Genomic DNA, 24,076 nt, shown 5'->3' on the forward strand with positions numbered 1-24,076 from the left:
CCCCACCCAGGGGCAAGGGACAGTGGGAAGTAGAACTTCTGGCTGGACAGCTATTTTGCAACAGCTCAACGTGCGTGACTTTTGGGAGCAGCCAAACATCACTGTGACACCCTGTCAGATGGGTATCATCCCCATATTACTGATCAGGAGCCCGACGCTCAGTGCAGGCAACGGACTCACTCCAGGTCACTTAGCTAGATTCGTTATCATGATCACAAACTAGGTGTCCACTCTTCCAGCTCCTGGCCTGATGCCACCTTGATCAGCCAGCTCACTGCTTCGAATTTTAGGAAGAGTCTCAGGCCTCCTCATCCAGAGGGTGCCTTACTTTATAAAGTAGTTTTAACCTGAGAACTTCACCTCATCCTCAAAATGTCCTGGTGAGGGAAGCAGGAAGCCAGTGATCCCCATTTAACAGATTTAAAAAAAAAGCAACTGAGTACAATCAGTTCTGAAGAGCAGTGAAAAACCCAAAGTCCCAGGCACTGCAGACCTTCCCAGCAATAGATTCCAGATGTTTCTCTTCCTCCGCTATCCTCAATGCCCATGAAAAGAGGCAGGCTGTGGGTCTTCCATGTTGATGAAAAGTGAAGCCCACATTCTAGAACCCATCTGTCATGTGCACTGCTTAGGTGATATTCAAACTTTCCCCCCTTTCGTCAGTGACTCCTGAATGTGCACCTCTAGCATTATTCCTTCCCCAATGTGTGTGACCCCAGGGGCACCCTCTCCTCATTCTGTGTGACAGCACAGCTGTCCACCCCACAGTCTGTCTGACCCCAGGAGTGTCCACTTACCAGTCTGTATGACACGAGTGTTCATACTCTTGTGATGACAGAGGTGTCCCCACAGCAGTGTGTGTGACTCTAGGAGTGTCCAAACCCCTGTGTGACTACAGTTGTGTTCACATGCCAGTATGTGTGGCCCCAGGAGTGCCTACCTCCAAAGTTGTGTGACACTAGCAGTATACAGTCAGTCTGTGTGACCCCAGGAAGGTCTGCAACTCAGTGTGTGTGAGTGTTCAAATCCCCATGTGAGTGACCCATGGGAGTGCTGACCCCCCATGTGTAGTACCCCATGACAGCCTGCTGCCCTTCCTATGTGATCCCAGGAGGCACACTGCCCAGGGTGTGTTACTCCATTTACAAGACCCCAGCGATGTTCACACCTGATCTGTGTGACCCCAGGATAATTCACATTCCAGTCTGTGTAACCTGAGGGCCGCCCCACACTGCAACTGCTGTGACCTCAGCAGTATCTACTCCCAAATCTGCATACTGAGGAGTGTCCATGACTATCCTGGGTGACCACGGCAGCATCCACACCTCACTCTGTGACCCCAGGGGTGCCAATTCATCTTTTTTTTTTTTTTTTGGACCACAGGAATATCCACTTCCCTAAAACTGAGATTGCAGGAATGTTCATAACACAGCCTATGTGACCACAGGACTGTCCCCCCCTTAGTCACTGTGGCCCCAGGAGTGTCCACATCCCAGTCTGTGTAACACTAGGAGTGTCTGGTCCACAATGTGTGATTTTAGGGGTGCCTGCCACCCAGTGTGTTTAATATTAGGAGTGTCCCAAACCCCCTGTGTGACCCTGTAAGTGTCCACTCTCCAGTATGGGTGGCCCTTGGAGTGTTCACACCTCTGTCTACATGACCCCAAGTCTGTCCACAGTCCAGTCTGAGTGACTCTAGGTATTTCAAAACCCCCATCTTTGTGACCGGCCAGCACTCTAGGTGACCTCACAGTTGCCCACACCTCAGGCTGTATAAGCCCAGGAGTGGCCACATTCCAGTCTGAGAGGCCCCAAGAGGCTCTGCATTCCAATCTGTGTGAACACAGGGACGTGCACACCCCAGACTATCTGACCTTTAGGATGTCCACATCCTGGTGTATGTGACCCTAAGAATGTCCACTAGCCAGTCCGGATGACTCAGAGTGTCCGCTCCCCAGTCTACGTGGGAAGTGTCCACATGCAAATCTATGTGACCCTGGGAATGTCCACAATCCAATCATTGGGACCCCAAGACTGCCCACCCCTCAGTTTGTTTGACAACAAGAGTGTTGACACCCTAGTCAATCTGACCCCAGAAGTGCCTGCATCCCCCTCTGTGTGACCCCGAAGGTGTGCATTCTCCAGTGTGTGTGATTCCTGGAGTGTCCGCTCTGCAGTGTGTGTGAGACTCCTGGAATGTCCGGAACTCCATCTGAGTAACCCACAGCTGTCCACGTGCCAGTGTGTGCTGCCTCAGGTGGCATTCACACTTCTATCTGTGTGACCCCAGGAATGCTCACACCCCACTCTGTGACTCCAGGATTACCCACACCCCTGTCTTTATGACTGCAAGGTTGTCTACACAACAGTCGTGTGATTGATCCCAGGAGTATCCACATAACAATTGCACAACAGCAGGTTCCAAGACAGTACTAAGTTCCTCACCACCGCCACTCCCGCACACCCTCTGTGGTGCGACCTGTGAGGGCCTGTTCATCCCTCAATTCAATGGATCATTTTGTCCTAAGCTCCCTCCAACACCATTAAGTGGTCTCTTCTATTCCTATTGCCCCTCTGCCTCTCCAGTGGATCATTCAATTTCCATCCCCCACTTCCCAACCACATGTACACACACAGGTGCCCACCTGCATACACATATATGCGCATGCACATCCCCAAATGGACCGTCCCAGCATCAGACCCTGCACAGCTTGTAGGGAGCAAAGATCAAGGAAGCCAACCCCCTGCTGCAGGCCCCACCCCATAGAGAGTAGTGGGGAGGAAGTCAGGAAATGCATTCCTGACGAGAGTAAAACCTTCTAGGACCTTGTGAAGCATCCACAGAAATCAACATTGGACACTCTCCCCACTCCCCCCAGGTCCATGTGGGCAGGGACATTTGTCTGCCTTATTTTCTGTTGTCTGGCCAGCACTTAGAACAGTGCTGGGCACACAGTACACACGCATTAGGTGTTTGTTGAATGAATGAAACTTGATCCAGCAATTCCACTTCTTTTTTTTTTTTTTTTTGATGGAGTTTTTGCCCTGTTGTCCAGGCTGGAGTACAATGGTGCAATCTCGGCTCGCTGCAACCACCACCTCCTAGGTTCAAGCAATTCTCTTGCCTCAGCCTCCTGAGTAGCTGGGATTACAGGTGCCTGCCACCACGCCCGGCTTATTTTTGTATTTTCAGTAGAGACGAGGTTTCACCATGTTGGCCAGGCTGGTCTTGAACTCTTGACCTCAGGTGATCCGCCTGCCTCAGCCTCCCAAAGTGCTAGAATCACAGGCGTGAGCCACTGCGCCTGGCCTGAGCAATTCCACTTCTAACTCTAACACTCACACATGTGCACAAAGCTGTGTGCACAAGGCTGGTGGGAGCAGATCAGAAAAACTTTGTAAATGTCCATTTATAGAGAATGACTGTTGCAGAGTGAAATGAGTGATGGAGGTTCATGTCGCTCCACAGAGCACCTGCTGGACGTGATACAGAATGAAGGGGATCTGCTGCATTTCTGGAGGGATTGCAGAGGACTTCAAGGAAGCAGGGGTGGTGATTCCTACCACATCCCCATTCAACTCTCCTATTTGGCCTATGCAGAAGACAGACGGATCTTGCAGAATGACAGTGGATTAGCCAGGTGATGACTTAAGCTTAACGTAAGCTTAACTGGGTGGTAATTCCAACTGCAGCTGCTGTACCAGAGGTGGTTGCATTGCTTGAGCAAATTAACACAACCCTTGGTACCTGGTGTGCAGTTATTTGATCTGGCAAATGCCTTTTTTCTCCATTCCTGTCCATAAGGCTACCAGAAGCACTTTGCTTTCAACTGGCAAGGCCAGCTGTACTCTGTCACTATCCTGCCTCAGTGGTATATCAATCAACTCTCCAGCCCTATGTCACAATTTAGTCCACAAGGACTTTGATTGCCTTTCCCTTCCACAGGTATCACACTGGCCCATGACATTGATGATATTATGCTGAGTAGACATAGTGAGCAAGAAGTAGCAACTACTCTAGACTTATTGGTGAGAAATTTCTGTGTCAGAGGGTAGGAAATAAATTCAACAAAAATTCAGGAACCTTCTACCTCAGTGAAATTTCTAGGAGACCAGTGGTGTGAGGTCTGTCAACATATTTCTTTTTTTTTTTTTTTTTTTTTTGAGATGCAGTCTCGCTCTGTCACCCAGGCTGGAGTGCAATGATGCAATCTCGGCTCACTGCAACCTCCGCCTCCCCGTTCAAGCGATTCTCCTGCCTCAGCCTCCTGAGTAGCTGGGATTACAGGCGCATGCCACCATGCCCAGCTAATTTTTGTATTTTTAGTAGAGATGGGGTTTCACCACGTTGGTCAGGCTGGTCTCGAACTCCTGACCTCATGATCCACCCGCCTCGGCCTCCCAAAGTGCTGGGATTACAGGTGTGAGCCACCGCACCCAGCCAATATATTCCTTCTAAGGTGAAGGATAAGTAGTTGCATCTGGCCCCTCCTACAACCAAAAAAGAGGCACAATACCTAGCACGCCTTTTTGGATTTTGGAAGCAACACATTCCTCATTTGGGTATGTTACACAGGCCCGTTTACCAAATGACCTGAAAAGCTGCAAGTTTTGTGTGGGGCCCAGAACAGGAGAAGGCTCTGCAACATGTCCAGGCTGCTGTGCAAGCTGCTTTGCCACTTGGGCCATAGCACCCAGGAGATCCAGTGGTGCTTGAAGTGACAGTGGCAGATAGGGATACTGTTTGGAGCTCTTGGCAGGCCGCTATAGGTTAGTCATAGCCTAGCCCTTTAGGATTTTATTTTTTGAGACAGGGTCTTGCTCTGTCACCTAGGCTGGAGTGCAGTGGCACAATCACAGCTCACTGCAGCCTTGACTTTTCAGGCTCAAGTGATCCTCCCACTTCAGCCTCCCTGGTAGCTGGGACTGACTGCAGGTGTGCACCACCACATCTGGCTAACTTTTGTACTTTTTGTAGAGATAGGGTTTCCCCATGTTCCCGAGGCTGGTCTCGAACTCTTGGGCTCAGGCAATCCACCCGTCTCAGCCCCCCAAATGAAATTTGGTGAGCCTCCTTTAGGATTTTGGAGCAAAGCCCTGCTATTCTCTGCAGATAACTACCCTCCTTTTGAGAAACAGCTCTTGGCTGGGCATGGTGGATCACTCCTTTAATCCCAGCACTTTGGGAGGTTGAGGCCAGCACATCTCTCTCTTGAGCACAGGAGTTCGAGACCACCCTGGGCAACATGGCAAAAATCCATCTCTACAAAAAAATACAAAAATTATTAATAGCTGGGTGGGGTGGTGCATGCCTATAGTCCCACCTACTCAGGAAGCTGAGGTGGGAAGATCGCTTGAGCCCAGGAGGTCGAGGCTGTAGTGAGCTGTAATCGTGCCACTGCAGTCCAGCCTGAGTGACAAAGTGAGACCCTGTCTCAAAAAAAGAAAAAAAAAAGAGAGAGAGAGAGAGAAACAGTTCTTGGTCTGCTACTGGGTCTTAGTAGAAACTAAATACTTGACCATGGGCCACCAAGTTACATCATTCCTGCCCATGATGAACTGGGTGTTACCTGACTAACCAAGAGTCGGTGTGCCCAGCAGCGCTCCATCGTCGAATGGAAATGGGAAATACATGATGGGGCCTAAGCAGGCCCTGAAGACACAAGTAAGTTACATGAGGAAGAGGCCTAAATGTCCATGGTCCCCACTCCTTCTACCCTGCCTCCTTTCTCCCAGCCTGCACCTGTGGCCTCATGGGGAGTTCCCTACAATTAGTTGACACAGGAAGAGAAGACTTGGGCCTGGTTTACAGATGATTCTGCATGTTATGCAGGCACACTCTCAAAGTGGACAGCTGAAGCACTACAGCCCCTTTCTGAGACATCTCTGAAGGACAGTGGAAAAGGACAGTTAACAAGGGGTGGACTTGTGATGGTAAATTTTATGTGTCAACTTGATAGGGACACAGGGTGCCCTGTTGAATATTATTTCTGGGTGGATCTGTGAGGGTGTTTCCAGATGAGGTTAGCATATGAATCGTTGGACTGAGTAAGGCAGATGGCTCTGCCCATTGTAAATGGGCATCACCCAATCCACTGAAGGTTGGAATAGAACAAAAAGATGGAGGAAGGTGGAATTTGCTCTCTGCATGACTGCTTGAGGTGGAACACCAGTCCTTCGCCCTTGGCTGGTACTTACACCATCAGCCCTTTGTTTTTTCGTTTTGTTTTGTTTTGTTTTTTAGAGACAGAGTCTTGCTCTGTCACCCAGGCTGAAGTGCAGTGGCACAATCTCAGCTCACTGCAACCTCCACCTCCCAGGTTCAAGCGGTTCTCCTGCCTCAGCCTCTCAAGTAGCTAGGACTAGAGGCATGCACCACCACGCCCGGATAATTTTTGTATTTTTAGTAGGGATGGGGTTTTGCCATGTTAGCCAGGCTGGTCTTGAATTCCTGACCTGAAGTGATCCAACCACCTTGGCCTCCCAAAGTGCTGGGATTACAGGCATGAGACACCATGCCCAGCCAACACCATCAGCCCTTTGGTTCTCAGAACAACACCACTGGCTCTCCTGGGTCTCCAGCTTGTTGATGGCAGATTGTGGAACTTCTCAGCTTCCAAAATCACATGAGCCAATCCTTGTAATATATTACATATTGGTTCTGTTTCTCCTACTGGTTCTGTTTCTCCAGAGAACTCTAATACACCCAGCAATTCCACTTCTAATTCTAGTACTCAGACATGTGCACAGAGCTGTGGGAACAAGGCTGGTAGGAGCAAACAACCAGGAAAATCTTGTAAATGTTCACTGATACCCAAGGACTATTGCAGAGTGAAACGAATAATGAGGGTTCATGTTACAGCACAGAGTGCCCACTGGACGTGACACAGAATGGATGGGACTTGTGTGTACCTGCAGGGGTGGGGGTTACCTTCTACAGGATGTGCTATAGGCAGGGAAAAGCAAGGGGGAGTCAGTTACAGTGACCTAGTGCATGTGTGTAGTGTGCGCACACACACACTATGGAAACACAGAGAACTGTATCTGGAAGGAAACACCAGAATCTGACCCCAGTGGTCATTTTGGGGGAATGGGGGTAGAGATGATTGCTAGAGTCCATGTACTGATGTGTTGTTCAAATCTTTTTTTTTTTTTTTCGAGAGAAAGAGTCTCCTTCTGTCATCCAGGCTGGAGTACAGCGGCACAATCTCAGCCCACTGCCACCTCTGCCTCCCGGGTTCAAGTGATTCTTGTGCCTCAGCCTCCCGAGTAGCTGGGATTACAGCTGCATGCCACCATGCCCGGCTAATTTTTGTATTTTTAGTAGAGATGGGGTTTCACCATATTGGCCAGGCTGGTCTTGAACTCCTGACCTCAATTGATCCACCCGCCTTAGCCTCCCAAAGTGCTGGGATTACAGGTGTGAGCCACCACCCTCAGACTGTTTTTCAAATCTTTTATACAAACCTGTATTCACATATTATTTGTGTAACTCTTTTTAAAGGAAAATCATATGCTTAAAAACAATATCTGGCCGAGTGCGGTGTGGCTCACGCCTGTAATCCCAACACTTAGACCTCATCCCTACTAAAAACACAAAAATTAGCCAGGCATGGTGACACACACCTGTAGTCCCAGCTACCCAGGAGGCTGAGGCAGGAGGATCCCTTGAGCCCAGGAGTTTGAGGCTGCACTGAGCCATCATGGCGCCAGTGGGCTCCAGCATGGGTGACAAAGTGAGACACTGTCTCAAAAACAAAAACAAAAACAAAACAATATCCACAACACAAAGTGTTTGTGTTGGGGTTAAATAGAAACAAAAATCTCAAACTCACATGCTCCAGGGGCCAGACAAATAACCTGTAAGAGAGATGGGGGAGCTCTGCTCAGGGTAAAGTGAACAGCAACTGGGCTGATGAATGTTCTCTTACTCTCAGCAGCGGAAGGTGAGGGTGAGTGAAGGGTGAGTGGGGAGGAGGAGGAAGACTGCAGATCTCATCCCCCAAAACTCATCCCCCAAAATAATTCAGGAACATCACACCCTGGGGCTCAGAACTTTTTTTTTTTTTTTTTTTAAACAGAGTCTCACTCTGTCACCCAGGCTGGAGTGCAATGGCGCGATCTCGGCTCACTGCAACCTCCGCCTCCCGGGTTCAAACTATTCTCCTGCCTCAGGCTCCTGAATAGCTGGGACTACAGGTGCGCACCACCATGCCTGGGTAATTTTTGTATTTTTAGTAGAGATGGAGCTTTACCATGTTGGCCAGGCTGGTCTCGAACTCCCAGCCTCAAGTAATCCATCCACCTTGGCCTCCCAAAGTGCTGAGATTACAGGTGTGAGCCACCGTGCTTGGCCAAGGGGCTCAGAACTCTTAAGAGTTTAGGGATCTTGGCTTGGAAACAGACATCTAATAGGTCAGAGCAGTCATACTCTAACTCAGATATCTCACAACTTCACACCCCTGACACACTCTCAAACAGCTCACAGATCTCACACTTTGGAAACATACCCCTAAGTAGACCAGAGGCATCACACTCTAGAATAAAGATCCCCTTAATATTTGGTGGTTTTTCAGTATTATTATTATTATTGAGATGGACTCTCACTCTGTCGCCCAGGCTGGAGTGCAACGGCACCATCTCGGCTCACTGCAACCTCCGCCTCCCAGATTCAAGCGATTCTCCTGCCTCAGCCTCCCAAGTAGCTGGGATTACAGGCGCCCGCCACCACGCCTGGCTAGTGTTTTGCATTTTTAGTAAAGATAGGGTTTTACCATGTTGTCCAGGCTGGTCTCGAACTCCTGACCTCAGGTGATCCACGTGCCTTGTCCTCCCAAAGTGCTGGGATTACAGGCATGAACCACCGAACCCAGCCTTCAGTGTTGACAAGAAGTAATCCCTTATACACATCCACCTTAAGCTTTCAATTTTGAGGCCCTGAATTTAATGTCAAAGTCCTTCCATTTGCACCACCTACCTGTGTCACCTCCCACAGTCCTCAGCCTGTGCCCTCCCATTCCTGCCCCTTGATCTCCAGGCGCTGAGCCAGAGGGTTGTTGGGAGGACCCTGGGCAAAGACGCCTACCCTGCCATGCTGCGCCGTCTGCCCTCCAGGCTGCCAGTCAAGATGTGGAGCAGGACTTCGGAGAAACAGGTGAACAAGATGGCCCCTGGGGATCTGGGACAAGTGTGTTGGCACTGAAGCTGGTCTAGTAACCTGTTTCCCTTCTCTGCTGGCTCCCATTTCCTGTCCTCCTCTCTCCCTTTCTCTTTCAGAGACAAGCAGAGGGCAGCAGAGGCCCATGGAAAGGCCCGGCTCTAAGCCATGGAGGGCCCTGTGCTCAGGTGTGCAGGGCTGGGCCGGGGCTGAGGGCTGACTCCTCCCCCAGTTTAGCCAGGGACAGGTGGAGAGATACAAAGGTGGCTCACGCAGGGTGCCCCCAAAGCTGTCATGATTAAGGCCATGTGGAGAGAGGCTAGGAAACACAGCGCTGACCTTGAGTTTTAGGAGAGGAATTCAGAGGTCCCTGGCAACCTGAAGGGGACCTTGAAGAGGACCCTGTAGGAAGACAGAACCCTTCCCTGTAGAGGAGGCCAAAGGAGGAAGGACATGGTGTTCCGGGCACTCTGACTATAGGGATTTTATATGCTGTGGTGAGAAATAAAGTGGATTATATTTTTGTAGAGTGTGTAAAACAGGGCTTGGCACACAGTAAGCCTTGTGTGATTACTATGTCTTTTTTTTTTTTTTTTGAGACCAAGGTTTGCTCTTGTCACCCAGAGTGGAGTGCAGTGGTGCTATCTCAGGTCACTGCAACCTCTGCCTCCCAGGTTCAAGTGATTCTCCTGCCTCAGCCTCCCGAGTAGGGGATTACAGGTGCACACCACCATGCCCAGTTAATTTTTGTATTTTTAGTAGAGACAGGATTTCACCATGTAGGCCAGGCTGGTCTCAAATTCCTGACCTCATGTAATCCACCCACCTTGGCCTTCCAAAGTGCTAGGATTACAGGCGTGAGCCACCACACCCAGTCCTCTGTGTGATGACTATGTCTTGATCATCATTTTATAAAACAGGCTTTGTAACTTCACCTCCAAGACTCTGCAGGATCCGAACCCTGCCTTGCCCTCCCACTCATCTCTCATTCACTCTTGGGTTCTGAGCCATGCTTGAGTCCAGGAGGTTGAGGCTGCAGTGACCTGTGATCATGCCACCGTGCTCCAGGCTGGGCAACAAAGCAAGACCGTGTCTCAAAAAGGGAATTAAAAAAGAAAGTTAATAAAACTTTTTTCAACATACGACTTTATTTTCAATGGAGCCAAAATGTCAGTCATTTTCTCTTTCTGCAATTCCTATGTCCATGTGGATCTTTTGTATCCACCGGAGAGCAGAACTCAGCAACTTTGCTAATGCCTCCTCCACTCAGGAAAATAGAATGGTACAGGATTTTTTTTTAGCTGGAGCTCAGTGAAATCAATTGTTTAAAATGGGCTGGTTTCAATGGAACTAAATGCAGTGGAATAGAAAATAATAAAATAGCAAAGGGTAGAACAGAATAGAATGGAATCCAATGGAATCGAATTGAACAGAATAGAAATTAGTCAGACTTTGTGCCAAGCACTGTCCCTAGTTGTTACAGTAGATATTTATTTATTGAACAAATATGATTGAACTAGTTGTTTGGGAAAGAGTGGGGAACAAAACAGACAGAAGTCCCTGCTCTTATGAAGCTTACATTCTAGTCAGGGAGACAGGCATTACCATCTGCAAAGGCCCTGAAATGAAAGGTACAAGGGTGGTCCTTATGAGGAACAGGCTAAAGGACAGTGTAGACTGGAGTTCAAGAGCAATGGATGAGGCTGTAGAGATAGGGGGTCATTGTAACTGGAGTCTAGATTTTAACAAGATGTCCACACATCATCATCATCATCAATCCTTTTATAGCACTTGATATGGATCAGGCATTGTTCTATGCCCTTAAAAACAGTACTTTTTTTAAACTCTCACAATAATCCTGTATGTATAAAGTCATGCTCATTTTATAGAAGGGAAAACCAAGGCACAGAGAAATTAGAGAAATTATTTAAATGTCAATCTGGCTCCAGAATCTTTATTTTATTTTATTTTATTTTTTTTGAGACACGGTCTTGCTCTGTCACCCAGGAGTCCGGCTGCATGATCATAGCTCATTGCAACCTCCGCTTCCCAGGCTCAAGTGATCCTCCCACCTTAGGCCCCCAAGTAACCAGAACTACACGTGAGCGCCCCCCCACCTAGCTAATTTTTGTATTTTTTTGTAGATACAGGGTCTCACTGTGTTGCCCAGGCTGATCTCAAACTCCTAGGTTCAAAAGATCTGCCTGCCTCAGCCTCACAAAGTGCTGAGATTACAGGTGCCACCACCAGAATCTATTCTTTTAAGCATTATACTCCATTGCCTATAGTGCCAGACCACAGGTGCTTTATAATCCTGTAGCAGAGATACTGTAAATATACAAATTACTAAATAATTCAAGTCAAGAGAAAGATCTGATGGGAAGTGTGCTGAGGGCGGGAAAGTGGAAGGTGGGGGAGTGGTCCTCCCTCTGGGTGTCAAGTTGGATCTGTAAACACGCATGCCCAGAAACCTTCATTTCTTCTGAGATGCCCCCTTCTTGTCCTGTTCTCTGTGACTGAAGCTGCAGAATGGGAAAGAAGGGGGCTGGGTAAAATTGGCCAATTCACAGGACTGGGCCTACTCTGTGTCTTGTCACTTCTTGGAAAAGAGATGAATTCTATTTAGGGGAAAACAGGGGAGGGCATTGTCTTGGTCTCCACTCCCCTAATCTTCACTTCTGGAAGAGGAGAAAGGGAACAAGAAGGCCGGGTGCGGTGGTTCACTCCTGTAATCCCAGCACTCTGGGAGGCCGAGGGGGGCAGATCACTTGAGGTCAGGAGTTTGAGTTTAAGACCAGCCTGACCAACATAGTGAAACCCCATCTCTACTAAAAATACAAAAATCAGCTGGGCGTGCTGACACATACCTGTAGTCCCAGCTACTCAGGAGGCCAAGGCAGGAGAATCGCTTGAAGCTGGGAGGCGGAGGTTGCAGTGAGCTGAGATTGTGCCACTGCACTCCAGCCTGGGCAATAAAGTGAGACTCTGTCTCAAAAAAAAAAAAAAAAAAAAGAAAAGAAAGGGAACAAGAAAACAGTGGAAAGTGGTCATGGCAGACACGTGGGCTCTCATGAATCCACACATGGGCAGTAAGATTCTACCAGTAAGTATTCTCTCAGGCCTTTCCCCTTGAAAGAGGGTGAGGAGGAAGTAGCATAATTGGGGAGGTAGGGGGAGGTGAGAAGAAAACACAGGCGTGACAAATGGCAATGTGGTCTCTTCTGACTTTTTTTTCTTTTTTTAGTCATGGAGGGACAGCAGTCAGACCCCTCCCCCATGTCTTATCCATAGACTTGACCACATCGTGATGACGGTGAAGAGCATCAAAGACACCACCATGTTTTATTCCAAGATCCTGGGCATGGAGGTCATGACTTTTAAGGTAACCACTTCCCCAAATGCCAAAATTCAGGTGGGCTAAAATTTGTTGATAACACTTTAACATATAACTTAACTCTAAAAGGAAAACCACAGGAAATCTGAGAGAAAATATAAAAAGATCAATAGAGGAGATTCCAAACTCTGAATATTTGGACTTCCAGAGAGAGAATGGATAAAAAAGAGAGGAGGAAATTATCATAGAAACAATGCAAGATAACTTTGCAGTCTCTACATGGAAAAGGTTAACCAAGTATCCAGCATGTTGACACTTACGTGGATCCTTCTGAAATTATAGAACATCAAACTGAAAAAGTAGGTCCTAAGAGCTTTCATAGAGATTAAAAAGTAGATTACCTACAAAGGAGAAAAAAAAAAAACAAATATCAGATTTTCCAAGAGACCAGAGACCAAAAGATAAAAGGACACCTTCAAGATTCTGAGGGGAAAATTTTCCACCTAGAATTCTATGTCCAACCAAACTATTAACCAAAGGTAAATGTAGGGGCCAGGTGCGGTGGCTCATGCCTATAATCCGAGCACTTTGGGAGGCCGAGGTGGGCGGATCACTTCAGGTCAGGAGTTTGAGACCAGCCTGGCCAACATGGCAAAACCCCGTCTCTACTAAAAGTACAAAAATTAGCCATGCATGGTGGTGCACGCCTGTAATCCCAGCTACTTGGGAGGCTGAGGCATGAGAATTGCTTAAGCCTGGAAGGCAGAGGTTGCAGTGAGCCGAGATTGCACTACAGCACTCTAGTCTGAGTGACAGAGCAAGACTGTATCAAAAAAAACAAACAAACAAAAAGGCAAATGTAGAATAAAAGCATTCTTAGTCATACGAAGTCTTACAAAATTTCCCACTTGCTTTGAAAATTACTTAAGGGTATGCTATATCAAAATGGGGGACTGGCCAGGCACAGTGGCTCACACCTGTAATCCCAGCACTTTGGGAGGCAGAGGTTGCAGTGAGCCGAGATCGCATCACTGCACTCCAGCCTGGGTGACAGAGCAAGATTCCATCCCAAAAAAAAAAACATTGGATGACTAATCTGGGAATATGGAAGACATGGAAGTCAGGCCACAATGTATCCCAAGAGGAAGATCCCAGAAAGGTACTTAGAGAACAATCAGTCCAGTTTGGAACAGGTGTAAGAAAGACCCCAGGAAAGATAGACCCCATGGGAAAAAAAAGAGGTTTCCAGAGATTGAACTATCCTTGATAATTTGGAATAACTTCAAAAAAGGCAAACGCGGAGAAAGCAAAAAAATGCCTTACTAAGATGTGCTTCAGTAAGTGAATGGATATATCAACTGTGGCACATCCAGACAATGAAATATTATTCAGTGATAAAAGTAAATGGACTATCTGCCAGGTGCGGTGGCTCATGCCTATAATCCCAACACTTTGGGAGGCCGAGGCGGGTGGATCACCTGAGGTCAGGAGTTTGAGACCAGCCTGGCCAACATGGTGAAACCCCATCTCTACTAAAAATATGAAAATTAGCCAGGCGTGGTGGTGGGCGCCTGTAATCCCAGCTACTCGAGAGGCTGAGGCAGGAGAATCACTTGAACCCAGGAGGCGGAGGTTGCAGTGAGCCAAGATTGCACCATTGCACTCCAGCCTGGGTGACAGAGCAAGACTCAATCTCAAATAGATAAATTAATTAAATAAAATAAATGGACTATCAATCCATAAAAAGACATGGAGGAAACTTAAATGCATATTACTAAGTAAAAGAAGTGGGGGAGGCTGTGCATATGTCGGGGCAAGGTGTACATATCCCTATACCTCCTGTTCAATTTTGCTGTGGACCTAAAACCGCTCTAAAACAAGGAAGTACACATGAACACCCCTCCCACACACACATATAACTTTAATACAAAGGGCTCGAGGAATCGCAAACAGGAGAAGAAAAATCTTTTAGACAGGGTCTCACTCTGTTGCCCAGGCTGGAGTATAGTGGTGCGATCACGGTTCACCGCAGCCTCAACCTCCCAGACTCAGGTGCTTCTCTTGCCTCACCCTCCCGAGTAGTTGAGACTGTAGGCACGTGCCACTACACCCGGCCAATTTTTTCTATTTGGCTAAAAATGTTAAATCTAACATGGAACCTTAAGCAGAAATGTAGTATTATGCAACATCGGACTGGATGTGTACACAGCAACATGGACGGGTCTTGAAAAGAACGTGCTGAGTGAAAAATGAAGAAACAATCAGGTCTACAGCATGCTACCCTTTACAATACACACACATAAAACAGTAACACACTTTTTACGGCAATTTATGAAAACCAAAGGATACACATCAAACACATTATAATGGCTGCCTAAGGTAGAGATGGGAATGGATAATGAAGGGAAAAGATAAATAAAACAAGAGATAGCCCTTGCGTGGGCCAATGGTGATAACGAGGTGCATGATGCCTCAACCTTTGTACTTGGACACAATGGAGTGAAATTTCAGAACATTAGGATTAAGAAAAATCCTAAAGCTGCAGTAGTGGAAGATGGATGTATCACCAACCAAAGAATAAAACACAGATGAACATCAGACTTCTTAACAGCAACACCACATTTGGGGAAGACAATGAAGCAACATATTTAAAAGGCTATGGGAAAATAAGCTGCAACCTACAACTGCACACTGAGCCAAACTATCCTCAAGTCCAAAAGTGAAATAAAGTTGGCCAGACGTGGTGGCTCACGCCTGTAATCCCAACACTTTGGGAGGCTGAGATGGGTGGATCACTTGAGGTCAGAAGTTCGAGACCAGCCTGGACAACATGCTGAAACCCCATCTCTACTAAAACTACAAAAATTAGCCAAGCATGGTGTCTGGCACCTGTAGTCCCAGCTACTCGGGAGGCTGAGGCAGGAGAATCGCTTGAACTTAGGAGGCGGAGGTTGCAGTGAGCCGAGATCTTGCCACTGCACTGCAGCCTGGATGACAGAGCGAGACTCTGTCTCAAAAAAAAAAAAAAAAAAAGTGAAATAAAGTCATTTTCTGATTGAATGGATGTGGTATCATTCATAGTGATATAAAAGAGAAAGAAAAAGAAAAAAAGAAATGGCACATGTTGAGAGGTCCAGGAGAGGGAGGATTCATGAAGAACATGGCAGGGCTGTGAGTTAATCTGTAGTTGATCTACAAAAATAAACTTGCAGCCAAATGTGGTGGCTCACGCCTGTAATCCCAACACTTTGAGAGGATGAGGCAGGAGGATCGCTTGAGCTCAGGAGTTGGAGTCCAGCCTGGGCAACAAACTGAGACTACTGTCTCTACAAAAAAAAAAAAAAAAAAAAAGTTTTATAATTAGCCAGGCGTGGTGGTGCGCACCTGTAATGGAATCCCAGCTACTCAGGAGGCTGAGGCAGGAGGACTGCTTGAGGCCAGGAGGTCAAGGCTGCAGTGAGCCGTGATTGCACCACTGCATTCCAGCCTGGGTGATAGAATGAGACTCTGTCTCTTAAAAAAAATAAATAAGTAAACAAAATAAACATGCAAATGGGTTATTTAAAAATTGTTAAGGAGCTAAAAGAGAAACTAAAAATGATAATCAAATTGTATTGGAAGAGGTAGTAATGTGAATGAGCTAAATTCTCATTTATCATAGCAGGGAGGTGATAGGAAATATCTCAAGTTGCTAAATGAAGAAATAGTAGTGCGGCCGGGCACACCGGCTCACATCTGTAATCCCAGCACTTTGGGAGGCCGAGGCGGGGATCACTTGAGCCAGGAGTTCGAGACCAGCCTGGGCAACATGGGGAGACCCGGTCTCTACAAAAAATAAAAAAAATTAGCCAGGCGTGGTGGGGTGTGCCTGTGGTCCCCGCTACTCAGAGGCTGAGGTTGCAGGATCACTTGAGCCTGGGAGGTTGAGGCTGCAGTGAGCCATGATCGCTGCACTGAAGCCTGGGTGACAGAGCAAGACTCTGTCTCAAAAAACAAAAGAGGCCAGGCACAGTGGCTCACACCTGTAATCTCAGCACTTTGGGAGGCTGAGGTGGGCAGATCACCTTAGGTCAGGAGTTTGAGACCAGCCTGGCCAACATAGCAAAACCCCATCTCTACTAAAAATATAAAAATTAGCTGGGCATGGTGGCGTGTGCCTGTAGTCCCAGTTACTCCGGAGGCTGAGGCACGAGAATCACCTGAACCAGGATGTGGAGGTTGCGGTAAGCCAAAATTGTGCCACTGCACTCCAGCCTGGGCAACAGAGCAAGACTCTGTCTCAAATAACAAAAAAATAAATAAACAGTGGTGCATCAGTTAGGGACTTTGGAAGCACGTAGGAGAAAACTCAACTAACTGTGGGTTAAACAAGACAAGAGTTTTCTTTTCCTCTCACTGAACAACCAGTCCAGTGGTAGTTAGTCAGGTCATGGGCAGTGGCTGGGAAGCAAGAGGAAGTGAATGAGCAATAAGGGCCAGCGCAGTGGGGTAGGGAGGTTCCCGGAAGCCCTACCCACACCTCTGCCCCCATCTCATTGCCCGGTCCAGCTAACGTGGCCTCCGGACGTGCTGGGAAATGTAGGTTTTTAAAGTTGGGTACATGGTTGACCCCACTGAAATTTCTGTTGTGTTTATAAGAAATAAAGGGGAAATGTATACTGGGTAGGCAAATTGCTATCTCTGCCTTGAGTGGTATAAACACTATTTGGAGATATGGAAATAATTTCAAGGAGAAATAAACTCGTACACTTGCCTCTAGGGAATGAGCCTTGGGTGGGGCAAAGGGCTGTTGTGTAGTAGCCCCATTCTAGTTTTTTTTTTAAACCTTGTTGGGATAGGTGGAAAGGCTTCATCTCACGCTCATCTTGGAGGTTTAATTCTAGGCTGTTTTCTCTGCCCCTCCCCACCAAGTAGGAAGACCGGAAAGCACTGTGTTTTGGAGACCAGAAATTTAACCTCCACGAGGTGGGAAAGGAATTTGAACCCAAAGCCGCTCACCCAGTTCCTGGCTCCCTGGACATATGTCTGATCACAGAGGTGCCTTTGGAGGAAATGATCCAGCACCTCAAGGTGAGTGGGACTTCTCTTCTTTTTGCAAAAGCTGCTGCAAACGCAGTGAAAACAGAAGAATGACCCAGAGAGGTAACAAGTTTTACCACAACCAGATAATGTCTGCACACAGTTATGTACTATTTTGACTGACAATTTTTTCATGTAAATAAATGTGTTTAAAAAGGAAACTGTGCATCCCCATTGTAAAACAAACAAACAAAAAAAACCTACATTTATGCACTTAAATACTTTTTTTTTTTTTTTTTTTGAGACAGAGTCTTGCTCTGTCGCCCAGGCTGGAGTGTAGTGGCATGATCTCGGCTTACTGCAACCTCCGCCTCCCGGGTTCAAGTGATTCTCCTGCCTCAGCCTCCCAAGTTGCTGGTACTACAGGCGTGTGCCACCACACCTGGCTAATTTTAGTAGTTTCAGTAGAGACGGGGTTTCACCATGTTGGCCAGGCTGGTCTCAAACTCCTGACCTCAAGTGCTCCGCCCACCTCGGCCTCCCAAAGTGCTGGCATTGTAGGCATGAGCCACATGCCCAGCCCTAAATACATTTATATAAAAAGAAAATGTTCACCCAAGTACATGAAAAACCCATTATATCTTGGCATAAAGGAAAAGTAACTGTAAAAACCAACAGCTATAAAAGCATAACAATGTCATTAGATTCTAGCCACTTCCGTTCCCTGTACTCCCTGGCTCTGACATTACAAAGGGAGATATGGCAGGTGGTTAAAGAGATACTAAGAACTTGTTAGCATCCACCTTCTTTGTGTAATAAGAAGGACTGAAAGAAGATTGGAGAGGGAATAATTTCTGATTTGTCGTTATTTAATCCAGTGTCTCTGTAATACTTAAAATGATGTCATCTAGAAGAGGCATTGGTTGGGCATGGTCATTCACGCCTGTAATCCCAGAACTTTGGGAGGCTGAGGTGGGAGGATCATTTGGGCCAGGAGTTCCAGACCAGCCTGGGCAACATAGTGAGATCCCATCTCTTAAAAAAAAATAAAGTAGCCGGGCGCGGTGGCTCACGCTTGTAATCCCAGCACTTTGGGAGGCCGAGGCGGGCGGATCACGAGGTCAGGAGATCGAGACCACAGTGAAACCCCGTCTCTACTAAAAATACAAAAAAATTAGCCGGGCGTGGTGGCGGGCACCTGTAGTCCCAGCTACTCGGAGAGGCTGAGGCAGTAGAATGGCGTGAACCCGGGAGGCAGAGCTTGCAGTGAGCCGAGATTGCGCCACTGCACTCCAGCCTGGGTGACAGAGCGAGACTCCGTCTCAAAAAAAATAATAATAATAAAAAATAAAGTAGCCAGGCGTGGTAGTACATGCCCGTCATCCTAGCTATTCAAGAGGGTGAAGTGGGAGGACCACTTGAGCCCAGGAGGTGGAGGCTACAGTGAGCTATGATCATGCCACTGCACTCCAGCCTGGGTGATACAGCAAGACCCTGTCTCTAAAAAATTAAAGTAAGGCCAGGGGCACAGTGGCTCGTGCCTGTAATCCCAGTGCTTTAGGAGGCCAAGGAGGGAGGATCACTTGAACCCAGGAATTTGAGACCAGCCTGGGTAACATGGCGAGACCCTGTGTCTACACAAAATACAAAAAAATTAGCCGGACGTGGTGCTGTGTGCCTATAGTCTCAGCTACTTGGGAGGCTAAGAGGTGAGAGGATCGTTTGAGCCCAGGTTGAGGCTGTAGTGAGCTGTGATCGCACCACTGCATTCTAGTCAGGGTGACAGAGCAAGGCCCCATCTCTACAATAAAATAAAAGGGGTATTAGTTTCCCTTTGGCAGAACACGGATTGAGGTCTTATATATATTCCGTGCAAATAACCTAGACTCCTTCTTTGGGAAGTGTCAGTGAAAAAGACTGGTTTGGAAGTAAAATGGGTGAAGCATAGGGGTTATGAGTATGGTCGTTGACCCAGACTGCCTAGGTTCGAATTCTGGTTCTGCCACTTACTAGATAATACTAGGTACTATTATCCTTCCCATTTTACAGATGAGGAGACCGAGGTACAGGGTAGTTAGGTACTGTGCCCACGGCCATCTAGCTGATAAGTGGCTGGAATAGAGTGATGGAGGGGAGGATGGTAGGAGATGAGGTCAGAAAGATACAGCAGTGTTCTAAGGTCTTCTAGGCCACTATAAGGAATTAAATTTTACAGGCCAGGCGCAGTGGCTCGTGCCTGTAATTCCAGCAGTTTAGGAGGCTGAGGCGGGCAGATCACTTGAGGTCAGGAGTTCGAGACCAGCCTGGGCAGCACAGCAAGACCTCGTCTCTACAAAAAATAGCTGGGCATGGTGGCATGCGCCTGTAATCCCAGCTACTCAGGAGGCTGAGGTGGAAGAATTGCTTGAGCCTGGGAGGCAGTGGAGGTTGCAGTGAGCTGAGATCTCACCACTGCACTCCAGCCTGGGTGATGGAGCGAGACTCTGTCTCAAAAAAACAAAAAAAAGGAATTAAATTTTGGTCTCACACACAGACTTTGACGAATGACTTTTGTCTTTTCTTCCCACCTCAGGCTTGTGATGTCCCTATTGAGGAGGGGCCAGTCCCCAGAACAGGGGCAAAAGGGCCTATTGTGTCCATCTACTTCCGAGACCCCGACAGAAATCTGATTGAGGTGTCCAACTACATCTCCTCGTGATGTAGGCTGGACCTCCTCCATTCTGTCCCCCTTGATGTCGCCCTCTCCTTTCCTTCCTGCAAACCCCCACCCAGGCCCAGAGATCTCCGAGGACTGAGGACTTAGGCACTTCACACATCCTGCTGAGGGGGGACCCAAGACAGATTTGGAACCAAACCTACATGTCTGTATGTCATCAAAGCTGGCCTAATAAATGCATAACCTCTCAATGAATACGGAGTCTTCGTTATTGTATTGGCGCCGTGCATGGGTGTTTATGTAGGGTGTGAGATCTCTGAGCTGTTCGGCCTCCGGCCTATGACCAGGGTATGACACCTCTGAGCACCGAATCTAGGGTCATCACCTCGGGATTCAAGGCCCCTGACAGATTTCTCGTTGTGACACCATCGTCTTCATCCTTTCCTAACTTTTCTCACTCCTCCAGCTGCTGCCTGCTGTTTCCTCCATTCCTGGGCCTCGCAGAATCCCAGGATCTCTCATTCCCATCAGACCTTCCAGGACCAGCACCAGGCAATACTACCTCTTTCAGGAGGGCCTTCTCTAGTCTCACTCTCAGGGTATTTAGCACTTTCTACCTTTGGATCTAGTAGATCAAAGAATTCGAGACCAGCCTGAGCAACATAGTGAGACACCCCCCCTCCACAAAATAAATAAATAAGCCAAATCAACTCAATTGAAGCATAGCTCGTGGCAGGGTAGGTGGGACAAGGTCAAATTTTCTGTTTCTGTCCCCCCTCCACCATTAGGTCAACTAAAATACGTATGTTAAACACCTACTGTGTGCCAGGCCCTGCTCCAGGCACTGGAGAGACAGCATTGAGCAAAAGAGATAAGCATACCCCTGTTGGTGGAGTTGCCATTCTAGTAGGAGAGAAAGAAAATAAAGAAAACTAAGTAGGTAAAATATTAAGTATGTTACAGGCTGGTAAATGGTTTGGAGAAAAAGAAAACATGGAAAAGAGGGAATGCAGATAAAAACTGTTGGGGCAGGTTGGACACAGTGGCTCACGCCTGTAATCCCAGCATTTTGGGAGGCCGAGGTAGGTGGATCACTGAGGTCAGGAGTTTCAGACCAGCCTGGCCAACATGGCAAAACCCCGTGTCTACTAAAAATACAAAAATTAGCTGGGTGTGGTGGCGCATGCCTGCAGTCCCAGCTACTCGGGAGGCTGAGGCACCAGAATTGCTTGAACCTGGAGGCAGAGATTGCAGTGAGCCGAGATCGCACCACTGCACTCCTTCCTGGGTGACAGAGTGAGACTCTGACTTGAAAAAAAAAAATTGCTAGGGCAGCTTCTGATGTCTAATGAGGTGGTCCCGGAAAGTGTGACTGAGAAGGGTCTTGAGCACAGATCTGAAGAGATGAGGGAGTGAGCCACACAGATAGCCAGTGGAGGAAGGGCACACCAGGCAGAGGCATCAGCCAGTGCAAAGGCCCTGATGCATGAATGTGCCTGGTGTGTGTGAGGAACAGCAAAGACGCCAGTTGGGGAAGCAAGGGGTACAGATGGGTGGGGTCTGGCAGGCCAGGGCGAGGACTTTATCTTTTACTATGAGCGACAGGCAGCTGAAGGAGGGTTGTGGGCAGAGGAGGGACGTGATCTGATTTAGGATTTAACAGGTTCCCTCTGGCCGCTGCATGGAAAATAGACTGTCAGGGCGAAGGTGGAAACAGGCGACCAGTGAGGGGGAGGCCCCTGCAGTGGTCCACGCAAGTGTGATGGTGGGGACAGGGGAAGTGATTTTTATTTGTTTGGGTTTTTTGTTGTTGTTGCTGTTGTTTTTTGGTAGAGTCGGGGTCTCGCTATGTTGCTCAGGCTGGTGTCAAACTCCTGGCCTCAAGAGATCCTCCTGCCGGGCGCAGTGGCTCACACCTATAATCCCAGCACTTTGGGAGGCTGAGACGGGCAGATCACGAGATCAGGAGATCAAGACCATCCTGGCTAACACGGTGAAACCCCATCTCTACTAAAAATACAAAAAATTAGCCAGGCATGGGGCGGGCGCCTGTAGTCCCAGTTACTTGGGAGGCTGAGGCAGGAGAACGGCGTGAACCCGGGAGGTGGAGCTTGCAGTGAGCTGAGATCGTTTCCCTGCACTCCACCCTGGGCGACACAGGGAGACTCTGTCTCAAAAAAAAAAAATCCTCCTGCCTCAACCTCCCAAACTGCTGGGACTACAGGCGTGAGCCACTGCACTCAGCCAGGAGATGATTTTTTCTTTTGAAGTTAAGGCAACATTTATTTGATTTCCTTATAATCATATTATCTAAGGCAGAAGTGGTGGTTACTTGGCAGGAATACAATTTCTTTTAACGTCTTCTATAGTTGAGTTTTAGTTCAGAAATACATCATATTTCACTGGTACAAACCTGAGAGACCGTACTTCTAGCATGGGCTCCTATTCATGATCAATGCATTTTTGTATCACCATGGCTTGATCAAACTCAATCACTGTTTCAATGGCAGGGCATGGCCAGTTGTGGCAGCTGCTCTGAAGGTCACTTGTTTTACTGTGGCCTGGCCAAGTAGAGTAAGAGTGGGTCACAGTGAGCTCATTGGTCTCTTCAGGCTGTGCTCTGAATGGTGACAGCAATACCGTGGCCACCTCCAGTGCAAGCTGATCCAACGGCATATTTTCCACCTTGATGCCTTAATTCATGAACCAATCCAGATCCTCCCAGTGGGTGACCCAAAGCAATGGCTCCTCCATTCACATTGGTTTTACTTATGTCAAGATCCAAACTCTTCTCAACAGCCAATTACTGGGGAGCAAAAGCTTCATTCACCTCTACCAAATCCATGTTCTTAAGACTCAGTCCTGCTTTCTTCAGTGCCCCACTGATAGCAGGGACAGGACCAATATCCATGATAGAAGGACCACATCCAGATACAAAGTAGCCCAAAATTCTTGTCAGTGGTGTGAAGTTATGTTTCTTAACAGCATCTTCACTAGTTATGATAACAGCTCCAGCACCATCAGCTATCCCCGATGCATTCCCTGCAGTGACAGTTCCATCTTTCTTGAATACTGGAGGAAGTTTCTGTAACTATTTCAGGGTTGTTTGGGGCCCAGCATGCTCATCTACCTGCATTGTCTGTTTTCCTTTCTTTGTCTTCACTTCAATTGGTGCCATTTCATCATTAAAGTAGCCAGCATCATTAGAAGCTTTCCATCTCTGCTGTGACTGCAGGGCGTATTTGTCACATTCTTCTCTGCTTATTTTATGTTTTACAGCAAGATTCTCTGCAGTCATTGCCATGGGGAGCTGGACACGCTGATCTGTTAATCCTACCCATAAAGAATCTTCCAGCTTGATATCTGATCCAAGCTTCGCTCCAAAACGCACATTTCTGACACAGTAGGGAGCTTGGCTCATGCTTTCGGTTCCTCTGCATAAAACAACTTCAGCTTCTTTAACACAAATTTGCTAACACCCATTCACAATGGACTGAAAACCAGAACCACAGAGCCTATTAATCATGAGAGCTGGGGTCTCCTTTGGGATTCCCACAAGCAAACCAACATGCCTTGCCAAAAAAATATGGAACGCTTCACGAATTTGCATGTCATCCTTGCGCAGGGGCCATGCTAATCTTCTCTGTATCGTTCCAATTTTAGTATATGTGCTGCCGAAGCAAGCATGGAGATGATTTTTTTAAAATGGTTAGATTCTGGAGATATTTTGAAGATAGGGACTGGATGAGTTCAACAAAAAAGAGGATGTCAGCTAGAGAAGAGGCCTGAGGACATTTTGGGTTCTAAAACAAGAGAAGGGACAGACAGATGAGTCAGGCAAGTGGGAAGGGAAGTGTGCGGATTCCTGAGTGAAGGAGTGATGGATGGAGGAGCATGTGTGAGAGTCTCC

At 47.6% G+C, this 24,076-nt stretch overlaps 1 protein-coding gene, 1 non-coding gene and 1 pseudogene across 2 annotated transcripts; 1 reads left to right on the forward strand and 2 right to left on the reverse strand.

Annotated features, from left to right (window-relative positions):
* The first annotated feature begins 9,047 nt into the window (after positions 1-9,047).
* Positions 9,048-20,421, forward strand: GLOD5 (glyoxalase domain containing 5). Its single transcript, XM_032756339.2, has 4 exons — positions 9,048-9,154; positions 12,402-12,539; positions 17,406-17,561; positions 20,083-20,421. Exons 1-4 carry the CDS (start codon positions 9,092-9,094, stop codon positions 20,206-20,208), a joined length of 483 nt encoding a protein of 160 aa, XP_032612230.1. The 5' UTR covers positions 9,048-9,091; the 3' UTR covers positions 20,209-20,421.
* Positions 20,422-22,498: 2,077 nt separating this feature from the next.
* Positions 22,499-23,776, reverse strand: LOC116811288 (3-ketoacyl-CoA thiolase, mitochondrial-like; annotated as a pseudogene).
* LOC116812427 (U6 spliceosomal RNA) lies at positions 23,747-23,853 on the reverse strand. The gene has a single exon (XR_004370705.1). It is a non-coding gene; the product is annotated as a U6 spliceosomal RNA (small nuclear RNA).
* Between the last annotated feature and the right edge of the window lie 223 nt (positions 23,854-24,076).

The sequence above is a fragment of the Hylobates moloch genome, unplaced genomic scaffold, assembly GCF_009828535.3.
Source record: "Hylobates moloch isolate HMO894 unplaced genomic scaffold, HMol_V3 SCAFFOLD_7, whole genome shotgun sequence".
Classification (NCBI taxonomy): Eukaryota; Metazoa; Chordata; class Mammalia; order Primates; family Hylobatidae; genus Hylobates; species Hylobates moloch.